Raw genomic sequence first — 18,294 nt, forward strand, 5'->3', positions numbered from 1 at the left:
GGATCTTTTTAGATAAATATTTTTATAATATGCATATAAAAAAAACATTTTTACATCAAATATGCAGGTATTTCTAACAAAAAGACCAGGTTATTCATTTGTCTTTTATGGCAAGGCCAAGTTGATTATTGTCTAGCAAATTGGAGTAGTTACCAACATCAAATTGTCAACCATAATCTTTGCTCTATTCTCAGTTATATATATTCCATACCATTTGTTTTTCTTTTCTGCAACTACAAAAGTTTTATTGGTTTGTGTCTCCTAGTGTTAGAACCAACCATTGTACGGCGCCTCTGAAATATTGTCATATGGAACGCATTCCCAACTGAATCTTAGCTTTTTATTGTTTGTCTTTTTCGTTTGTTTTCTGCTACAAATTTCCTGACATCTCTTTTGCTCCCACAGCATTGATGTTCGCTTAGGCTTTTCTTTGTTAAACAGTGGTTCCAGCCTTCCAGATTGGTTCTGTCATCTTTGCATGGTTGTATTTTCTGATCATTTTTGTTTGATTTTCCATAGATGTTTTACAACTTTTCTTTGCTTTTAATGGGGTTCCATTTTTTTTCTGAATAATCAAAGTACTGATCTCTTATTTATTTATTTATTTATTATTATTATTATTTCAGGGAATGCAAGGAAATTTGCTGATTTGATTCGAGAGGTGATTTTTTGTATTCTTTCACGGCAAGTTGAGTGAAAATGGCATCATCGGCTACTTGGTTTACTTCACTTTCATGTTCAAGCTCTGTGATTCAATCTCCGGAGGACACATCTATTCCTATTATAATCCACTGGCTGAGATTCATTTTCCTCAACCCATGTCCTCAGAGAGCTCTCTTCTCTGCAGTTGATCTCCTGTTCTTACTTACCCTTTTCTTCTTTGTGGTTGTTAACAAGCTTTATTCTAGACTCTTAGGTAATAACCATGGCAGCTCTGACATGAACAAACCTTTCATAATAGCCAACAGGGTCCACTCCAACACGACTACATGGTTCAAGCTCTCTGTCATTGTAACGGTTGTGCTGGCGGTTTGTTACACTATTGTCTGCGTTCTTGCATATAATAGCAGTAACCAAGAGCCTTGGAAGCAAATTAACGGAACATTTTGGTTAATTCAAGCCATAACTCATGCTGTGATTGCTGTCTTAATCATCTGTGAGAAGAGATTTCATGTTGTTAACCATCCTGTCTTTCTCCGAATTTATTGGACTACGAATTTTATCATCGTTTCGTTGTTTACAGTAACTGGGATCGTTCGTGTGGTTCAAACAAATCAGGATTGGTATTTGAGGTTGGATGATATAGTTTCCTTTGCTTCTTTCCCATTATCAGTTCTTCTTCTTGTTGTTGCTATTAGTGGTTCAACTGGTATATCAGTGACCGGAGAATCCGAACCGGCAATGGATGAAGAGACAAAGTTCAATGAGCCGCTTTTGAGCAAATCCAATGTCACTGGCTTTGCTTCAGCTCCAGTAGTATCAAAGGCATTTTGGCTCTGGATGAATCCTCTGTTGAAAAAAGGCTATAAGTCCCCTCTCAAAATGGATGAAGTTCCAACTCTTTCGCCTGAGCATGGGGCTGAAACGATGTCGAAGCTCTTCGAAGCAAGTTGGCCTAATCCGCAGGAGAAATCAGAGTACCCTGTTCGAACCGCATTGTTGCGGTGCTTTTGGAAGGAACTTGCCTTCACTGCATTCCTCGCAATTGTGCGGCTCTCGGTTACGTACGTTGGTCCCATTTTGATCCAAAGCTTTGTTGACTACACTGCAGGGAAAAGAAGCTCGCCGTTTGAAGGATATTACCTTATATTGGTTCTCCTTGCTGCTAAGTTTCTCGAAGTGTTGACCGGTCACCAATAAAACTTCAACTCTCAGAAGCTTGGGATGCTCATTCGCTGCACTCTTATTACTTCTTTATACAAGAAAGGGCTAAGGCTAACTTGTTCCGCGCGTCAAGCTCATGGGGTGGGACAGATTGTGAATTACATGGTTGTTGATGCTCAACAGCTCTCTGATATGATGTTGCAGCTCCATTCTATTTGGTTGACTCATTTGCAAGTTATTGTTGCCTTGGTGCTCTTGTATGGGTACCTCGGTGCTTCGGTGGTGACTTCGATGCTTGGACTGCTCGGTATTTTTATCTTTGTGGTAATAGGGACAAGACGGAACAATCGTTTTCAATTCAATGTGATGAAGAATCGAGACTCGAGAATGAAGGCGATGAACGAGATGCTTAACTACATGCGGGTTATCAAGCTTCAGGCATGGGAAGAGCACTTCAATGAAAGAATCCTATCTTTCCGTGAGACTGAGTTCGGGTGGCTAAGCAAATTCTTGTTTTCGATATCCGGAAATATCATAGTAATGTGGTCGACGCCATTACTGATAGCAACTCTTACATTTGGGACTGCACCTATATTAGGTGTGAGACTTGATGCTGGGGTAGTTTTCACAGCAATTACTATCTTTAGGGTCTTGCAAGAGCCCATCAGGACATTCCCACAGTCTATGATCTCACTTTCACAAGCAATGATTTCACTGGGGAGATTGGATAGTTATATGTTGAGCAAGGAGTTGGATGATTCATCAGTGGAGAGACAGGAGAGTCGCCATAGTCCGATTGCTGTGGAAGTTAAAGATGTGGCGTTTAGCTGGGATGATGAAACTGGAGAGATGGTTCTCAAAAATATAAATTTAGAGGTCAAGAAAGGGGAGCTTACCGCCATAGTAGGGACTGTGGGATCTGGCAAGTCCTCTCTCTTGGATTCTATTCTTGGTGAGATGCACAAAATATCAGGAAAGGTATGATGGTTGCATTTGTTAAACATGCAATTTTTCTTAGACCAAAGCTCTTGAATGGCCTCGAATGATTGTTAAAGATAGTTCTTGCTGTTTACATGACAGGTTAAGCTTTGTGGGACAACTGCATATGTAGCTCAAACGTCTTGGATCCAGAACGGGACAATCGAAGAGAACATCCTATTCGGTCTGCCGATGAACAGGGAGAAATACAGGGAAGTTATAAGGGTCTGTTGTTTGGAGAAAGACCTGGACATGATGGAGTTTGGTGACCAGACTGAAATTGGAGAGCGCGGAATTAACCTTAGTGGCGGCCAAAAGCAACGAATACAGCTTGCCAGAGCGGTTTACCAGGATCGTGACATCTACCTTCTCGATGACATCTTTAGTGCTGTTGATGCTCATACTGGGACAGACATATTTAAGGTCACACTGTTATTTGATTCATTTTTGACGTAAAGAATATGTGAGAAATTTGCCATTTCTATTTTTATTTTGTTTTTGTCTGCAGGAATGTCTGAGAGGAGCTCTCAAAGAGAAGACTATTTTGCTTGTAACTCATCAAGTGGACTTCTTGCACAATGTTGATTTTATTTTGGTAAGTAGACATGTTTTATCTGTTTTATGGAAATGACAAAAGCAGACATTCATGTACAAGTACTTGATGTTTCGAAAAAATTCCTTGTGTAAATTCCAGGTGATGCGAGATGGGATGATAGTACAGTCAGGGAAGTATAATGATTTACTAGATTCCGGCACAGATTTTGGAGCTCTTGTAGCTGCACATGAAACAGCTATGGAACTTGTTCAAGCAGGCAACACCATGCCTGCTGAAGGTTCCTCCAAAACATCCAAATCTAATCAGGTTGTTTCCAACATTGGGGAAGCAGATGGTGAAAATAAGTCTCAAGACCACCCGAAATCAGAGAAGGGGGATTCTAAGCTAATCAAAGAAGAAGAGAGGGAAACTGGTAAAGTCAGCTTGCAGGTGTATAAAATGTACTGCACTGAAGCTTTTGGCTGGTGGGGTGTGGCTGCAGTGTTGCTATTATCTCTGTCATGGCAAGCGTCTTTAATGGCTGGCGATTATTGGTTGTCATATGAAACTTCACCTGAACATGCTGTTTCATTCAACCCTTCAGTATTTATTTCGGTTTACGCTATCATGGCAGTGGTGTCTATTGTGTTGTTAGTGATCCGATCCTTTTTCGTCACACTTATGGGGCTAAAGACATCACAAATATTTTTCAGACAAATTCTTCAAAGCATCTTGCATGCCCCTATTTCCTTTTACGATACCACACCGTCGGGAAGCATTTTAAGTCGGGTAAAGTTTCGAACCTCATCATGGCATATATGTCCTAATATTGATATCTTAGGACTGATATATTCCTTCTGTTTAATCCACAGGTATCCAGTGATCAGACTAATATCGATATCTTTGTGCCATTTGTTATGGGGATTACTATATCTATGTACATTGCACTGCTAAGTATCTTCATAATCACTTGTCAATATGCTTGGCCCTCAGTATTCTTGATAATTCCACTTGGTTGGCTAAACTACTGGTACAGGGTATGTATGCATCTTCATAATGACCCATTTTTGTAACAATCCAACATCTTATAACATATAGCTAACATGACATGACAGATTATACAAGGTCCATTTGATGATTAATATGTTCATTTCTCTTGAATTGCAGGGATACTACCTAGCATCATCTCGTGAACTAACTCGCCTCGATTCAATCACTAAAGCTCCTGTCATCCATCACTTCTCGGAAAGCATCACTGGAGTCATGACGATTCGTGCTTTCAGGAAGGAGGATAGTTTTTGTCGGGAAAATGTTGACAGAGTTAATTCTAATTTACGCATGGATTTCCACAACAATGGATCCAATGAGTGGTTAGGCTTCCGTTTGGAACTTATCGGGACCGTAGTCCTCTGCCTTTCTACCATGTGTATGATTTTGTTACCTAGTAGCATTGTTAGGCCAGGTAAAGCATATGCTACAAGTATGTTTGTGAAAAATATTTTCATGTGTAGCATATGGTTCATTAGCCTAGTTAAACCAATTATCTCATGTTTCAAGTAAGTTCATACCTCATCTTAGGGGAGACTTGCATGTAGATGATGGTAATTTTTTTTTGTATAATGCAGAAAATGTTGGGTTATCTCTGTCATACGGTTGTCCCTCAATGGAGTGTTGTTTTGGGCCATATTTTAAAGTTGTTTCGTGGAAAATAGGATGGTTTCAGTTGAAAGAATAAAGCAATTCTCAAGTATTCAGCCAGAAGCAGCATGGCATATTGAGGACCGTCTTCCCCCTCCGAATTGGCCTACCCATGGCAATGTTGAGCTCAAAGACTTGCAGGTTAGATACCGGCCGAACACTCCTCTTGTACTTAAAGGCATTACTCTGAGCATTAAAGGAGGAGAAAAGATCGGTGTTGTTGGTCGGACGGGGAGTGGAAAGTCAACATTAATCCAAGTTCTGTTTAGGCTGGTTGAACCAACAGCAGGAAAGATAATCATTGATTGTAGAGATATCTGCATTTTAGGGCTGCATGATATAAGGTCACGCTTTGGGATCATCCCACAAGAACCTGTCCTATTTGAAGGAACTGTGAGAAGCAACATAGACCCTGTAGGCCAGTTTTCAGAAGAAGAGATTTGGAAGGTAAAAAAAATGTCATTCCAAACAAACAACATGAGCCATTTCATTTCCTTTCTTTCTAAAGGACAATGCATGTTTTTCACAGAGCCTCGAGCGGTGCCAACTTAAAGACGTGGTGGCATCAAAACCCGATAAACTCGATTCCTTAGGTAAGTGATTCTCAAGTTTTCATGTATGAAATAGTGCTTGAAAATCACCCAAATTGTGTTTGTGTTGTGTGATATAGTGGTGGACAATGGGGACAACTGGAGTGTGGGGCAAAGGCAGCTTTTGTGCTTAGGGAGGGTTATACTAAAGCACAGCAAGCTTTTGTTCATGGACGAGGCAACCACATCGGTTGACTCGCAAACGGATGCTGTAATCCAAAAGATCGTAAGGGAAGAGTTTTCAGCCTGCACCATTATCAGCATTGCTCATAGAATACCCACAGTCATGGATGTTGTTCCAATAGGGTCGGAAGCGTGTAAATTATTGTACTAAAAAATCACACAAAGTTCAATTCCCAGGGAAGAGAGGTGGATCACATGGATCTCTTAAATACCAAGTCTTTCCTTAGACAGAATATCCCTTCTATAGTAATTTAATAGCACAATTAAATACTACTATTATACCCTCAAATATTGAAAGAAAAATAGGACAAGAAAGAACACAAGAGATTTAACGAGGTTCGGTAAATTATACCTACGTCCTCGGGCACTAACACTAGATGATAACTTTACTATCTCCAAAATATTACAAACAAATAGAATTCCTTAAGAATTCTCAAATGGGAGAAGAGAGAAAACTAAGAGAGAAAGATTGGTTGGGATAGTTGAAATGAGAAATGGTTAGGCCTATTTATAGTTGAAGTTCAGGGACTAACTTGCAAATGGCCTAAAAAATTAGGGACCAAAATTGCAATTATCCCTTTCAACTTTAAACAACTTGCCAACTATTTTTTTCTTTCGGTGCCAATTGCACCTCCCACCATTTTTGACTTTTCAACAATCTCCACCTTGAAGATTTGATTAGGATAATCACATCTTCACATACTTCCTTCAACTCCCCAAATTCGATAAAGCTATCTTTTGTAGTGCCTCCAAATGCGCTCTCGAGCTCCATACACCTAAAGGTGCTCAAATTCTCAGGATGTTAATCAAGTTCAAACAATGATTAAACTTGATTGTTGTTACCACCTTGGTCATCATATCTGCGGGATTATCTGCTGTCGGAATCTTCTGAAGTAGAATTTTTCCTTTTTCAAAGATTTCCCGCACAAAGTGATATCTTACGTCGATATGCTTGGTTCTTGAATGATAGACTTGATTTTTCGCTAAATGAATAGCACTCTGACTGTCACAATATAGACTAATGTGACTTTGAACAACTCCCAAGTCTTTCAATAATCCATTAAGCCAAATAGCCTCCTTAACAGCTTCTGTAACTGCCATATATTCTGCCTCTGTAGTAGACACAGCTACTGTAGACTGTAAGGTAGACTTCCAACTCACTGGGGCTTTCGCAAGAGTAAACAGATACCCCGTAGTTGAACGACGTTTATCTAAATCACCAGCAAAGTCGGAATCAACATATCCAACTACAAACTGACCAAGTGCTTCATCCTGTTCAAAAATTAAACCAACATCTACGGTTTTTCGAAGATACCGTAGAATCCATTTCACAGCTTGCCAATGTCCTTTTCCAGGATCATGCATATACCTGCTCACAACTCCAACAGCTTGTGAAATGTCAGGCCTCGTACACACCATCGCATGCATCAAACTCCCAACTGCATTAGCATATGGGACTTTTGCCATATATTCTCTTTCTTCTTCAGTTTTCGGAGATAATTGAGCACTAAGTTTCAAATGAGAAGCAAGTGGGGTACTTACATGTTTTGTGTTTTCATTTACACCAAAACATTGTAATACCTTTTTCAGATATTGCTTCTGATTCAAACAAAGCTTGCCTCTCTGTCTATCTCTACTTATCTCCATGCCGAGAATCTTCTTGGCCTCACCTAGATATTTCATCTCGAACTCTTGATTCAACTGAGCCTTCAGCTTATCTATCTCATTTTGGCTCTTCGAAGCGATTAACATATCATCAACATACAAGAGTAGATAAATGAAAGATCCGTCATGCAGCTTCTGCAAATATACACAATTGTCATATTTGCTTCTTGTGTACTTCTGCCTTCTCATAAAGCTATCAAATCGCTTGTACCACTGCCTCGGGGATTGCTTCAATCCATATAGCGATTTGTTAAGCTTACAAACCCAATTTCTACCACCAGCATCTGTGTATCCTTCTGGCTGAGTCATATAGATCTCCTCTTCTAACTCACCATGCAAGAAAGCCGTCTTAACATCAAGTTGAGCTAGCTCCAAATTCAACTGTGCTACCAATGCGAACAAAATTCTAATGGAGGAATGCTTCACAACAGGGGAAAATACATCATTGTAGTCAATTCCCTCCTTCTGAGCGTAGCCTTTAGCTACCAATCTTGCCTTGTAGCGAATATCCTTCTTGCTAGGAGATCCATCTTTCTTTGCGAATACCCACTTGCATCCGATTGCCCTTTTACCTTTCGGTAATTGCGCCAACTCCCAAGTATTGTTCTTCCGGAGAGACTGTATTTCTTCATCCATGGCGCTTTTCCATTTATCACTTTCTAAGCTTTGCATTGCTTCTTGATAAGTGATAGGAATATCATCAACAACGGGAAGGGCGTAGGCCACCATATCAGTAAATCGAGCAGGTTTACGAATTTCTCTCCGTGGCCTTGCAACTGCAACTGGTTCTGGTGTACTTAGTGGTTCTTGGGTCAGAACCTCTTCAACCTCTAATTCCTCCATTGTGGCTGGAGAATTAGACTTATTAACTGGGCAAATCCCCATCTGCTCAAACTCCACCTGTTTTGGAGTACACTCCACCTGCTGTGGAGTATTGCTCGTCTGAATATCTTTATCTGCTACCTTTTTCAATGTGGCAGATTCATCAAAGATAACATCTCTGCTACAGATCATTTTCTTTGTGCTTAAGCACCAAAGACGAAATCCCTTCACTCCAGAAGTGATTCCCATAAAGAGAGCTTTCTTTGCCCTCGGATCTAACTTTGACTCCTTCACATGGTAATATGCAGTGGATCCAAACACATGTAAGGAATCATAATCTGTAGCCGGTTTTCCAGACCATACCTCCATAGGAGTTTTTCTTTCTAATGCAGATGATGACAAACGATTAACAAGATGGCCAGCGTATGTCACAGCCTCCGCCCAAAATTGCTTGCCCAACCCAGCATTGGACAACATACATCGAACTTTCTCCAGCAATGTTCGATTCATACGCTCTGCCAATCCATTCTGCTCTGGTGTATCCCTAACTGTGAAGTGTCGAACAATACCATACTCTTGGCACACATCGAAGAACGGATCACTTTTATATTCCCCTCCATTGTCCGTCCTAAGCCGCTTGATTTTCTTGCCAGTCTGGTTTTCGATCATAGTTTTCCATTTAAGAAAAACTCCAAGCACTTCATCTTTAGTTTTCATGGTATACACCCAAACTCTTCTGGAAAAGTCATCAACAAAAGTAACAAAGTAGTGTTTTCCTCCCAACGAAGGTGTTTTGGAAGGCCCCCACACATCTGAGTGAATATATTCCAAAATACCTTTTGTATTATGGATAGCAGTGCCGAATTTCACTCTCTTTTGCTTTCCCAGAACACAGTGCTCACAAAATTTTAATTTGCAAGCCTTTGCACCTTTCAACAATCCTTGCTTTGCCAGAATTTGCAAGGATTTTTCGCTGGCATGTCCCAACTTCATATGCCACAACTGCATTGAGTCCAAGTCTTTGTTACCGGAAGCTGCAGCGACTGCTCCAATAACTGTACTACCTTGGTAGTAATACAAGTTATTTTTCCTGATGCCCTTCAATATCACAAGTGCGCCAGATGTCACTTTCAAAATCCCATCTCTCATAGTAACAACTGAACCATTGGATTCCAAGGCTCCCAATGAGATGAGATTTTTCTTCAAACTGGGCACGTACCGAACATCAGTCAGAACTCTGGTCGATCCATCTTGATTCTTTAATTGGATTGAACCTATCCCAACAGTTTTACAGGCATTGTCATTGCCCATATAAACAACTCCTCCATTTAGTTCTACTAAATCAGAGAACCACTCCCGGTTAGGGGACATATGATAGGTACAACCCGAATCCAATATCCACTCATCTGAATGGAACGACGATGATGATGCAACCAGTGATAGTTGAGAGTCACTAGTATCATGCTTAGCAACACAAGCATCTACAGCAGCTTTTCCCTTATTCTTTAGCTTTGGACAATTTTTCTTCCAGTGGCCTTTCTCATGACAAAAAGCACATTCATCTTTCCCGAGTCTGGACTTTGACTTTGATCTCCCCTTTTGAGTTTTCTTCCGAGTGTATGAACGACCTTGGACTACAAAAGCTTCTGTATCTCTGATTGAGTTTTTCTGTTTGTCCTTCTTTCTCTGTTCATAACTGTATAAGGCCGCACAGACTTCGCTCAGAGATATATCACTCCTGCCATGAAGTAGAGTAGTTTCTAGGAACTCAAACTCCTCAGGAAGTGACCCCAACAGCATCAAAGCCAAATCTTCATCTTTGAATGTCTCATCCATATTCAGCAAATCAGTGACTAACTGATTAAATTTGGTGATGTGATCATTCATTGTGGTACTTGGGACGTATGTGAAGCGAAACAGTCTTTTCTTCAAGTGGAGCTTATTTTGACTGTTTTTCTTCAAAAATTTTTCTTCAAGTGCCACCCACAACTTATTTGCAGAAGTCTCCTTTGAAAAAGCATACCTCTGCTCTCGAGAAAGGCATGATCGAATTGTGCCACATGCCAACCGATTGATCACCTTCCAATCTTTCTCCTGTACATCATCTGGTTTCTCTTCATCAATGGCAATGTCTAGACCCTGCTGAAAAAGGGCATCTAGAACCTCACTTTGCCACATACCAAAATGGCCCGTGCCATCAAAGATCTCCACGGCCAATCTTGCATTTGCAATTGTCGGTCTTGTCCACATGGACGATGTTGAAGCTCCTACACCGACCGTTTTCTCCATAATCTTTCAATATACCTAAGGAAATCTTTTCTGATGTGGAAGATCAGTTTAAACTGCAACCACAGAGCATACTACGATTAACCTTCGGCTCTTGATACCACTTGTTGTTCCAATAGGGTCGGAAGTGTGTAAATTATTGTACTAAAAAATCACACAAAGTTCAATTCCCAGGGAAGAGAGGTGGATCACATGGATCTCTTAAATACCAAGTCTTTCCTTAGACAGAATATCCCTTCTATAGTAATTTAATAGCACAATTAAATACTACTATTATACCCTCAAATATTGAAAGAAAAATAGGACAAGAAAGAACACAAGAGATTTAACGAGGTTCGGTAAATTATACCTACGTCCTCGGGCACTAACACCAGATGATAACTTTACTATCTCCAAAATATTACAAACAAATAGAATTCCTTAAGAATTCTCAAATGGGAGAAGAGAGAAAACTAAGAGAGAAAGATTGGTTGGGATAGTTGAAATGAGAAATGGTTAGGCCTATTTATAGTTGAAGTTCAGGGACTAACTTGCAAATGGCCTAAAAAATTAGGGACCAAAATTGCAATTATCCCTTTCAACTTTAAACAACTTGCCAACTATTTTTTTTCTTTCGGTGCCAATTGCACCTCCCACCATTTTTGACTTTTCAACAATGGACTGTGACAGGGTTCTGGTGATGGATGCAGGAAGGGCAAAAGAATTTGAGCCACCATCACGCTTGCTTGAGAGGCCAACATTGTTCGCAGCATTGGTTCAAGAATACGCTGATCGCTCTGCTGGACTATAGCTGCCGAACCAAGGCCCTGGCTGGCTGGACATAATTTTCTAATTTGCTGCCTAGCATATATTTATCTATAGTTTGCAAAAAATGTGCTATTTCCTATCTTAGAAAATAAAGTGGTTATATAAAGTGTGTAGGATTGGCATTGATTTCTATATATTGGATATTGATTTTAAGTAAATTTATCTCAAATTTAGTTTAATTAATTCCGAAATTTGAAATTAAATATTTATGACTCATTTTTAATTCTCGTATTGAAATTTATATAGCATAAAAGGAAAAAAAGAAAAACTCAATTAAATTAAAATTACAACATAAAATGTAATGAAAACTATGTGTTTTAGAAAAAATAAACCACACATTTGACATTTTCTAATATCATAAAATAGAAGCAAACGACTGATAATAAAGGGCCTCAATTTTTTCTACTTCAATCGTAAGCCCAAACTATGAAACCCCACTCTATTTTCTTTTTAATCTTCCCGATTCGGAACGGCGTCGTTTATAACTCTCTCGTCTCTGAAACTGAAATGGGAATACTATATATTGTAATTTAACGTAAATTAAAAACCCTGCAAAAACCCTAGCCAACAAATTTTGAGAGAGAGGTAGATCCGATGGGGAGGTCGAGAAGGAAATACAAACAATCTCGTGCCAAGGTCAAAGTGGGTCTCCCCAGGAAAAACCCTCACGTCTTTAAGCCATGCTTCACTCTTCCTCCCAAGCTCCGTTCACTCGCCAACGTCGACGATGCCCTCTCCAAGTGGGACGACAAAGCCAGCGTCATCCAAAACTACAAGTCCTTTGGGATCGTTTCTAACCCTAACTACCTCGGCGTTCGTTCTCGTACTTCCCACATCGTGGAGAGCGATTCACTCCAAGTCCCTCATTCTCCGCCTTCTGATGAACCGGCTGATGAATTCGAGCCCATTGATTCGGGCAGCGATCTCGAAGAGGATGGTTAGTCTGCCCTTTACCCTTCTCTACTGTTTCTGCGTTTCGGTATTGAGGTCTAGTTAGGTAAATTGGAAGAAGGTTCCTTTTAGATTAAAAATAAAGTAACCAATGAATTTGATGCAATTGTGAAATTGAAGTCTTTCTTAGGGCTATAAATGAATATGATGAATGTTTGTTTATGTAAATAATTTTTGAGAACTGAAATCAAACAAAGCATATTTAGTTATTTTAGGATTAAATGCAAAATTGGCCTTCAAATTATAACACTTTTTTCAAGTTTTTTAATCAATTTCGTCTCACTAACCAATAAGAATGTACCACTTTCGGGGTAAACTAATATAAAATTGATAGTTTAAGTACTGCTTTTGACAACAAAACTTTAAGTACCTAAGTGAGAAAAGCGGTATGGTTCAGAGGCCAAATTTGTGGTTAAGCCTTTTTTATATGCACGACCAGGCTTGATTATGAACCAAATAGGGATGAAGTATGAGATGTTCATTTAAGTTCACGAACAAGCTCGTTTATGAATCATTTAAACTCATTTGTTCTTCAATTATTATTAATATACTATTTGTTTTTTTTTCTAATATAATTATTAATTTTTATGTTGAATTGTTTCATATTTAAAATTAATAAATATTTTTATTTGTGGTTTGTTTGCTTATTGTTCATGAATAGGTTTTTCATTGTCCACTAAAATGTTTGATTATGCCTTCATGGACATGTTCATTCAATGTTCACAAACATCTTTGTTTGAACTCATAATTTTAATTAAGTGAACATCTTCTTAACTAACATGAATTAAACATGAATAGGTTTAAAAATAAGCTTTGGATCATTCTCTTTCTGAAATACTTTTATCTTACTTTTAGGAATAATGCGTGAAATGCAGAAGTTGCAACCCTTTTCCCTTCTCAATCGACCATTTTAACATGCTCTATGTTTGCCTTTGCAGACTTAAAAACAGCACTGGGGAAGAAGCGAAGAGATGGAAAAAGCAGACATTTACAGCCACTGACCACCATGCAACGTCTTTACATTGGCCAGCTGATTGAGAAATATGGCGATGACTACCAGGTGGGATTGGTGTTCCTTTCATATATTTGTAGTTCCTATAGTATTTCACTGAACTCTTATGGATGGTTGTTTTGCTTACTGTTGCTTTTACTATTACAGGCAATGTTCATGGATGTAAAATTAAATAAGATGCAGCATTCAGTTGCAACTCTGGAGAAACTATGCAAAAGGTATCATATGTTTGGAGATAAGAATCCTTTGATATTATCCAGTTGAGAATGTTTTCAAGTTTTTGCATGGCAATCTCTCGGGGCTATGGAATTTGTAGAGAAGTTCTAAAATAGATTATAGTATGATCAAATGATGTTGTACTTGTTGCCTGGCTCAACTTTCAATTTAGATTATTGTATTCTCATTTTGACAATGCAGTAAAAGGTATCAATTTTCAGTCTCAATTCAGTTCATTGGTGACTTTCCCTGCTTTGAGTTTCTTACTTTAGTTTTCTAAGTCATTTCAGAGGTAGGGGATCGTAAGTAGATGTGAGCATGGGCCGGGCCTGACAAAAAGTTTAGTCTCATTTGCTAGACTCGGGCCTGGTCTGGCCCGAAAAATGGGTTCAAAATTTTGCCCAAGCCTGACTTGGATAAAAATGCAAAAACTTAGGCTCGACCCAACTCGCCCATATTAATTTTTATATAATTTTAAAATATATATAATACATTAAAAATACTAAAAATATCAAAATAAATATTTATCAACAAATAGAAAATAAATTTTAAAAAATATGTATACTTAAATAACACTAAGATAGATGTAACTTAACAAGCAAATATCACTAAAATAATAACAAAATTAAGTCTTATACAATATCCAAATAATAACAACAAAATAGTAGCAACATAATAGTAAAATGGTAGCAAAATAAGGAGAAAATAACAAGAAAGAAATATTAAAAAAAATTAGATTTTTTTTGTCCTTTAATGAATTCGAGTCGGGCTGGGTCGGGCCTGGGCAAAAATGTTTTACTCGAGGCTCGGCCCGTTTTTTAAACGGGCCTTATTTTTGTCTAAGCCCGTTTGTCGGGCCTATATTTTTGTCCAAACTCTCACATTTCGAGTGGGCCTTTGGTGGCCTGACCCATGCTCACCTCTAATCTTAATATGAACCCACAAATTTAGTATCGGCGAAATAAGAAATCCTAAAAAAGAAAAGAGGAGTTTGAAATTGGGAAATGAATGTTAAGACGATCCCTAAAAAACCCATTTTTCCTTCCTAACTAGTGAGTAATTTATAAGGTCAGTACTCAGTATCGTAAGTATTACAATAATAGGCTGGTCGTAAGGCTGTCTAAAGAAACGAGGGTTAATGGATAGCGTGAAGTTGGATATTTGTAAACTCGAATGATTTTTGAATTTGAATATTTTAATTACTACATGTGGATATTATATTAACTTTTTAATATTAATTTTCTGAACTTGTTTTATTTTTGTAGATAATTTATTTGAATTCTGATTTTACTTTTGTGAATAACATATTCAAATTTTAGATATTCAATATGTGGCGAATAATTTACTTAATGTAATTTAATTAATGTATTTTTGATAATAATATTTGAATTTAATACAGATAATATTTAAATTTGAAAGTAGATTTGCATGATTTAGATTCAGATTTTGTGAAAATTGTAGATATCTGAGCCACTTTGATATCATACCAATAGGGAGATGAGTTTTGTTTTTTTTAGATAAAAAGCTTTCATTCGTTAACTATTAGAGGGAAGTATAGGAAAATATCTACACAAAAAGAAACGAATAACTAGACAACCCATATTCAACACAAAAGAACAAAGAGGGGCAATATAAAGTAGGCTACATTTCCTACCAAATGAAGTAGGAAACGTTGAAGAGGAGAAGAGGTAGGAAACTCGGAACACATTTAACACAGTGTGCATAGAGGGAGGTTATGGTGTTGCTAGTGAAGTAACAAGGTAGAAGGAGAAGTATTTAAGGGTATCTATAGATGAAGGTCTCTTTCTCGTAACTTGGGGTCTTGACACGTGTAGAACTTAGGTCCTATCACGATGGACCATTTGGGAAGCATAATAGTCTTATAGTAAATTATGATGGGATGGAGGTAGATTAAGCGGGTACCATGTGTGTGCCACGCAAGAAAAAGCTTGACACTTGCCCTTGGCAAGGTAAGTTGGTGAGGTTCCATGTGTCACATATATTATATAGAGCTTTGGTGAAATGTTGCTATGGGAAACGTCAAGGTATTCGAGGCTGCAATATGGTAAGATCATAGAGGTAAAGCTTGGATTTACGAGATACTTATAACATGAAGCATCCTTTATTGGAAGAAAGAACTCTCAAGGTTGCTAATCAAAGGACAATCTTCATCAAAGACAATGCTCGAAGCCAACCAGTAAAAATCAAGAGAAAAAGAGAAATCAAACCTACAAAATGAGGTATCACCCATAGTGTAAGAAACCCTAAACTAGTGTTAAGGGCAGCGGGTCAAAGCTTGTGAGGAATGCACATGGAGTATCCCATGGAGGTCAACTGTTTAAATGGGATTTATTCGACCGACTTGAACTGGCCTGATTCGTGAAACATGTGGAGATGCTCGTTTACAAAGCACTAGTGGCCCAGTGAAACACTTAAGGAAAATTAGGGTTGCTATAGTAAATATGGAAAGTAATCGTAGAAAATCTGGTTTTGTAATCTTATAGGATCGTTTAACTCCCTTTAAAATATTAATTGTAGATTGGCTTAAATTTCGATCGTCAATGTAAATTAAATTATATTGTTGGATTTGAGGGAGCTTAATTACAGATATAGATTTTTTCCTCATTTGTAAGAATCCCATTCATTGCTTCATTCTTGTGTAATAGAATATTTTTTAGAGCTTTTGCTCAAACACTTGATGTTATTATTTTATTGTAACTTTTTGTTCTCTTGTTACTCCTTTGTTTATGAGTTGCTTTTGTTTTATTTTTGATGTCTTAGAGAATTTTCATGAGAACTCTTATCTTTTGAGGGTTAGGCTAACTTAGATGGATTCGAAGCAAAGGAATTGCCTAAGGCTGCACAATTTGCAACACTAAAGTTCTAGTCTCGTGATAATTGGTATTAGAGCCAATGTTCGAAGCTAATAGTTGAGATGATTAAAGGAGTAGACGAGCAGATTGACCCTAGAGAGACCTGTGGTAGGGGCAGGAAAGCTAGTAGATTGAGGGATATGCTATCGGCTTTGGAAGGACGGGTGATCAATCTCGAAGAATCCATGGGTATGTGAAAGAAACACTCGATATAGTTGACGGACGCACCGATGAACTTGATTTTAATGAGGGAGCAGCTCAAAGAATTCATGGTATTTGTTGATTCGAATATGAAAGTGAAGGGATGCTCAACCCCACTGCGATAAACTAACAGTAAAGGATGATGCTTTCCGGGTTATGGTGATGACTTTGAAGGAATAGCTTATGGAGCTTAAGGGAGAGTTCATTATCTGTAAAGTTGCTTTGGGTAATAAGGTGTTGGCTTCGGGATCGAAGCAATGTAAAATGGATGTTTTCAAACTAAAAAAGTTTAAAGGGACGAGATATGTATTAAATGTGGACAATATTTTGGGGGATGGAACAATACTTTTGTGCAATTGGTATCGAGGATGATGCCACAATGTAAATAGTGTTCAAACTTTTTGTTGATGTCGCTCTTTTATGATGGCGTCATAGGTTTACAAATTAGAGACGAGGTGGTGTGTTATTGAGACTTGGGTGGAGTTTCAGAATAAATTTAGGAAGCAATTTTACCTACATTACGTTGAGTAGGAGGCTTAGGCTAAGTTGCGTCAACTTACACAATAATGCATAATTGGGGAATATGTGTGGGAGTTTAGTAAACTCATGTTTCAGATTTTTAATTTGGGTGAGAAGGAGACATTTTTCTCCTTTATGAATGGGTTAAAGCCTTGGGTAAAGCAACAGTTGCAACATTGAGGTGTCAGAATTTATCAAAACCATGACCGTATCAAAGTCCTTGATTGAGCTTGTATAAAGGAAAGACAAGTTTGAGTCTTCGAGGCCCAAGGAGAAGAGAAATGGTAAGGGGGATGGAGAAGGATAGGTTGAAGATGAAAATGATGGAAATGTGATAATGATAAACCACAATAGGAAATAAAAGCCCAACAACAAGGCAAATAAGTCAGTGGAGTGCTTCTTATGTTATGGTTCACATAAGGTGCATGATTGCCCACGTGATCCAAGCTGTTTGTGATTAATAAAGAAGATGAAGCGAAGCCTGATAAGAAAAGTATATTGAGGCTTGGGTCAATGATACTCAATTTTGCAGAAGCAAATAAGGATTGCAAACATAAAAGGTTGATGCTTGTGGACATCAACATCACAGGCCGAAGGAGGAGTGCTCTTGTTGATTCGGGGGCATCTGATTTGTTCATATTGGATAAAATTGTGGGCAAACTTGGTCTCTTAATTAGCAAATCGACTAAGAAGATAAAACTATTAATTTCAAAGAGGTCCTAACTATGGGAGTAGCAAAAAGAATTGAGCTATAGATTGGTTAGTGGAAAGGCAAAAAAGACTTTGAGGTAGTTCATTTAGATAATTATGACTTTGTTCTTGGCTTAAATTATCTTGACAAGATTAATGCTTTGTTGGTTTTTTTTGTCGATTGCATAGGTTTCTTGGACATTCATCAACGATAATACTTTGTACCAGTGGGTCATGATTAGAAAGGTGAAACCAAGGTATTGTCGACAATCTAGCTAGCTAATGATGTTCATTGTGGTAAGACTATTGGCTTCGTAGATGAAAGTGTTAAGGAGATCCCCTTGAAAATACTAGAGGTGTAGCAAACCAAAGCATGCTGAGTTATCAGTGGAGTTACCACTTATGAGAGAAGGAGTTGTGCATCGAGCTTTGGGAGAAAAATAG

The 18,294-nt window shown here is 38.2% G+C and overlaps 1 protein-coding gene and 1 pseudogene across 1 annotated transcript; both read left to right on the top strand.

Moving 5' to 3' along the window:
* The first annotated feature begins 658 nt into the window (after positions 1–658).
* Positions 659–11,496, top strand: LOC107952920 (ABC transporter C family member 14-like; annotated as a pseudogene).
* A 279-nt stretch (positions 11,497–11,775) lies between these two features.
* On the top strand, positions 11,776–13,794 carry LOC107928465 (uncharacterized). Its single transcript, XM_016859738.2, has 3 exons — positions 11,776–12,325; positions 13,278–13,399; positions 13,499–13,794. Exons 1-3 carry the CDS (start codon positions 11,983–11,985, stop codon positions 13,613–13,615), a joined length of 582 nt encoding a protein of 193 aa, XP_016715227.2. The 5' UTR covers positions 11,776–11,982; the 3' UTR covers positions 13,616–13,794.
* The last annotated feature ends 4,500 nt before the right edge of the window (positions 13,795–18,294 follow it).

This window comes from Gossypium hirsutum, chromosome A08, assembly GCF_007990345.1.
Source record: "Gossypium hirsutum isolate 1008001.06 chromosome A08, Gossypium_hirsutum_v2.1, whole genome shotgun sequence".
NCBI lineage: Eukaryota > Viridiplantae > Streptophyta > Magnoliopsida > Malvales > Malvaceae > Gossypium > Gossypium hirsutum.

Bases quoted from the DNA above. Each gene is read 5' to 3' on its own strand.
- LOC107928465 (XM_016859738.2), top strand. From the start codon at position 11,983: ATGGGGAGGTCGAGAAGGAAATACAAACAATCTCGTGCCAAGGTCAAA. The intron at 12,326-13,277 runs GTTAGTCTGCCC...TTGCCTTTGCAG, and splicing joins CAGCGATCTCGAAGAGGATG to ACTTAAAAACAGCACTGGGG. The intron at 13,400-13,498 runs GTGGGATTGGTG...TTACTATTACAG, and splicing joins AATATGGCGATGACTACCAG to GCAATGTTCATGGATGTAAA.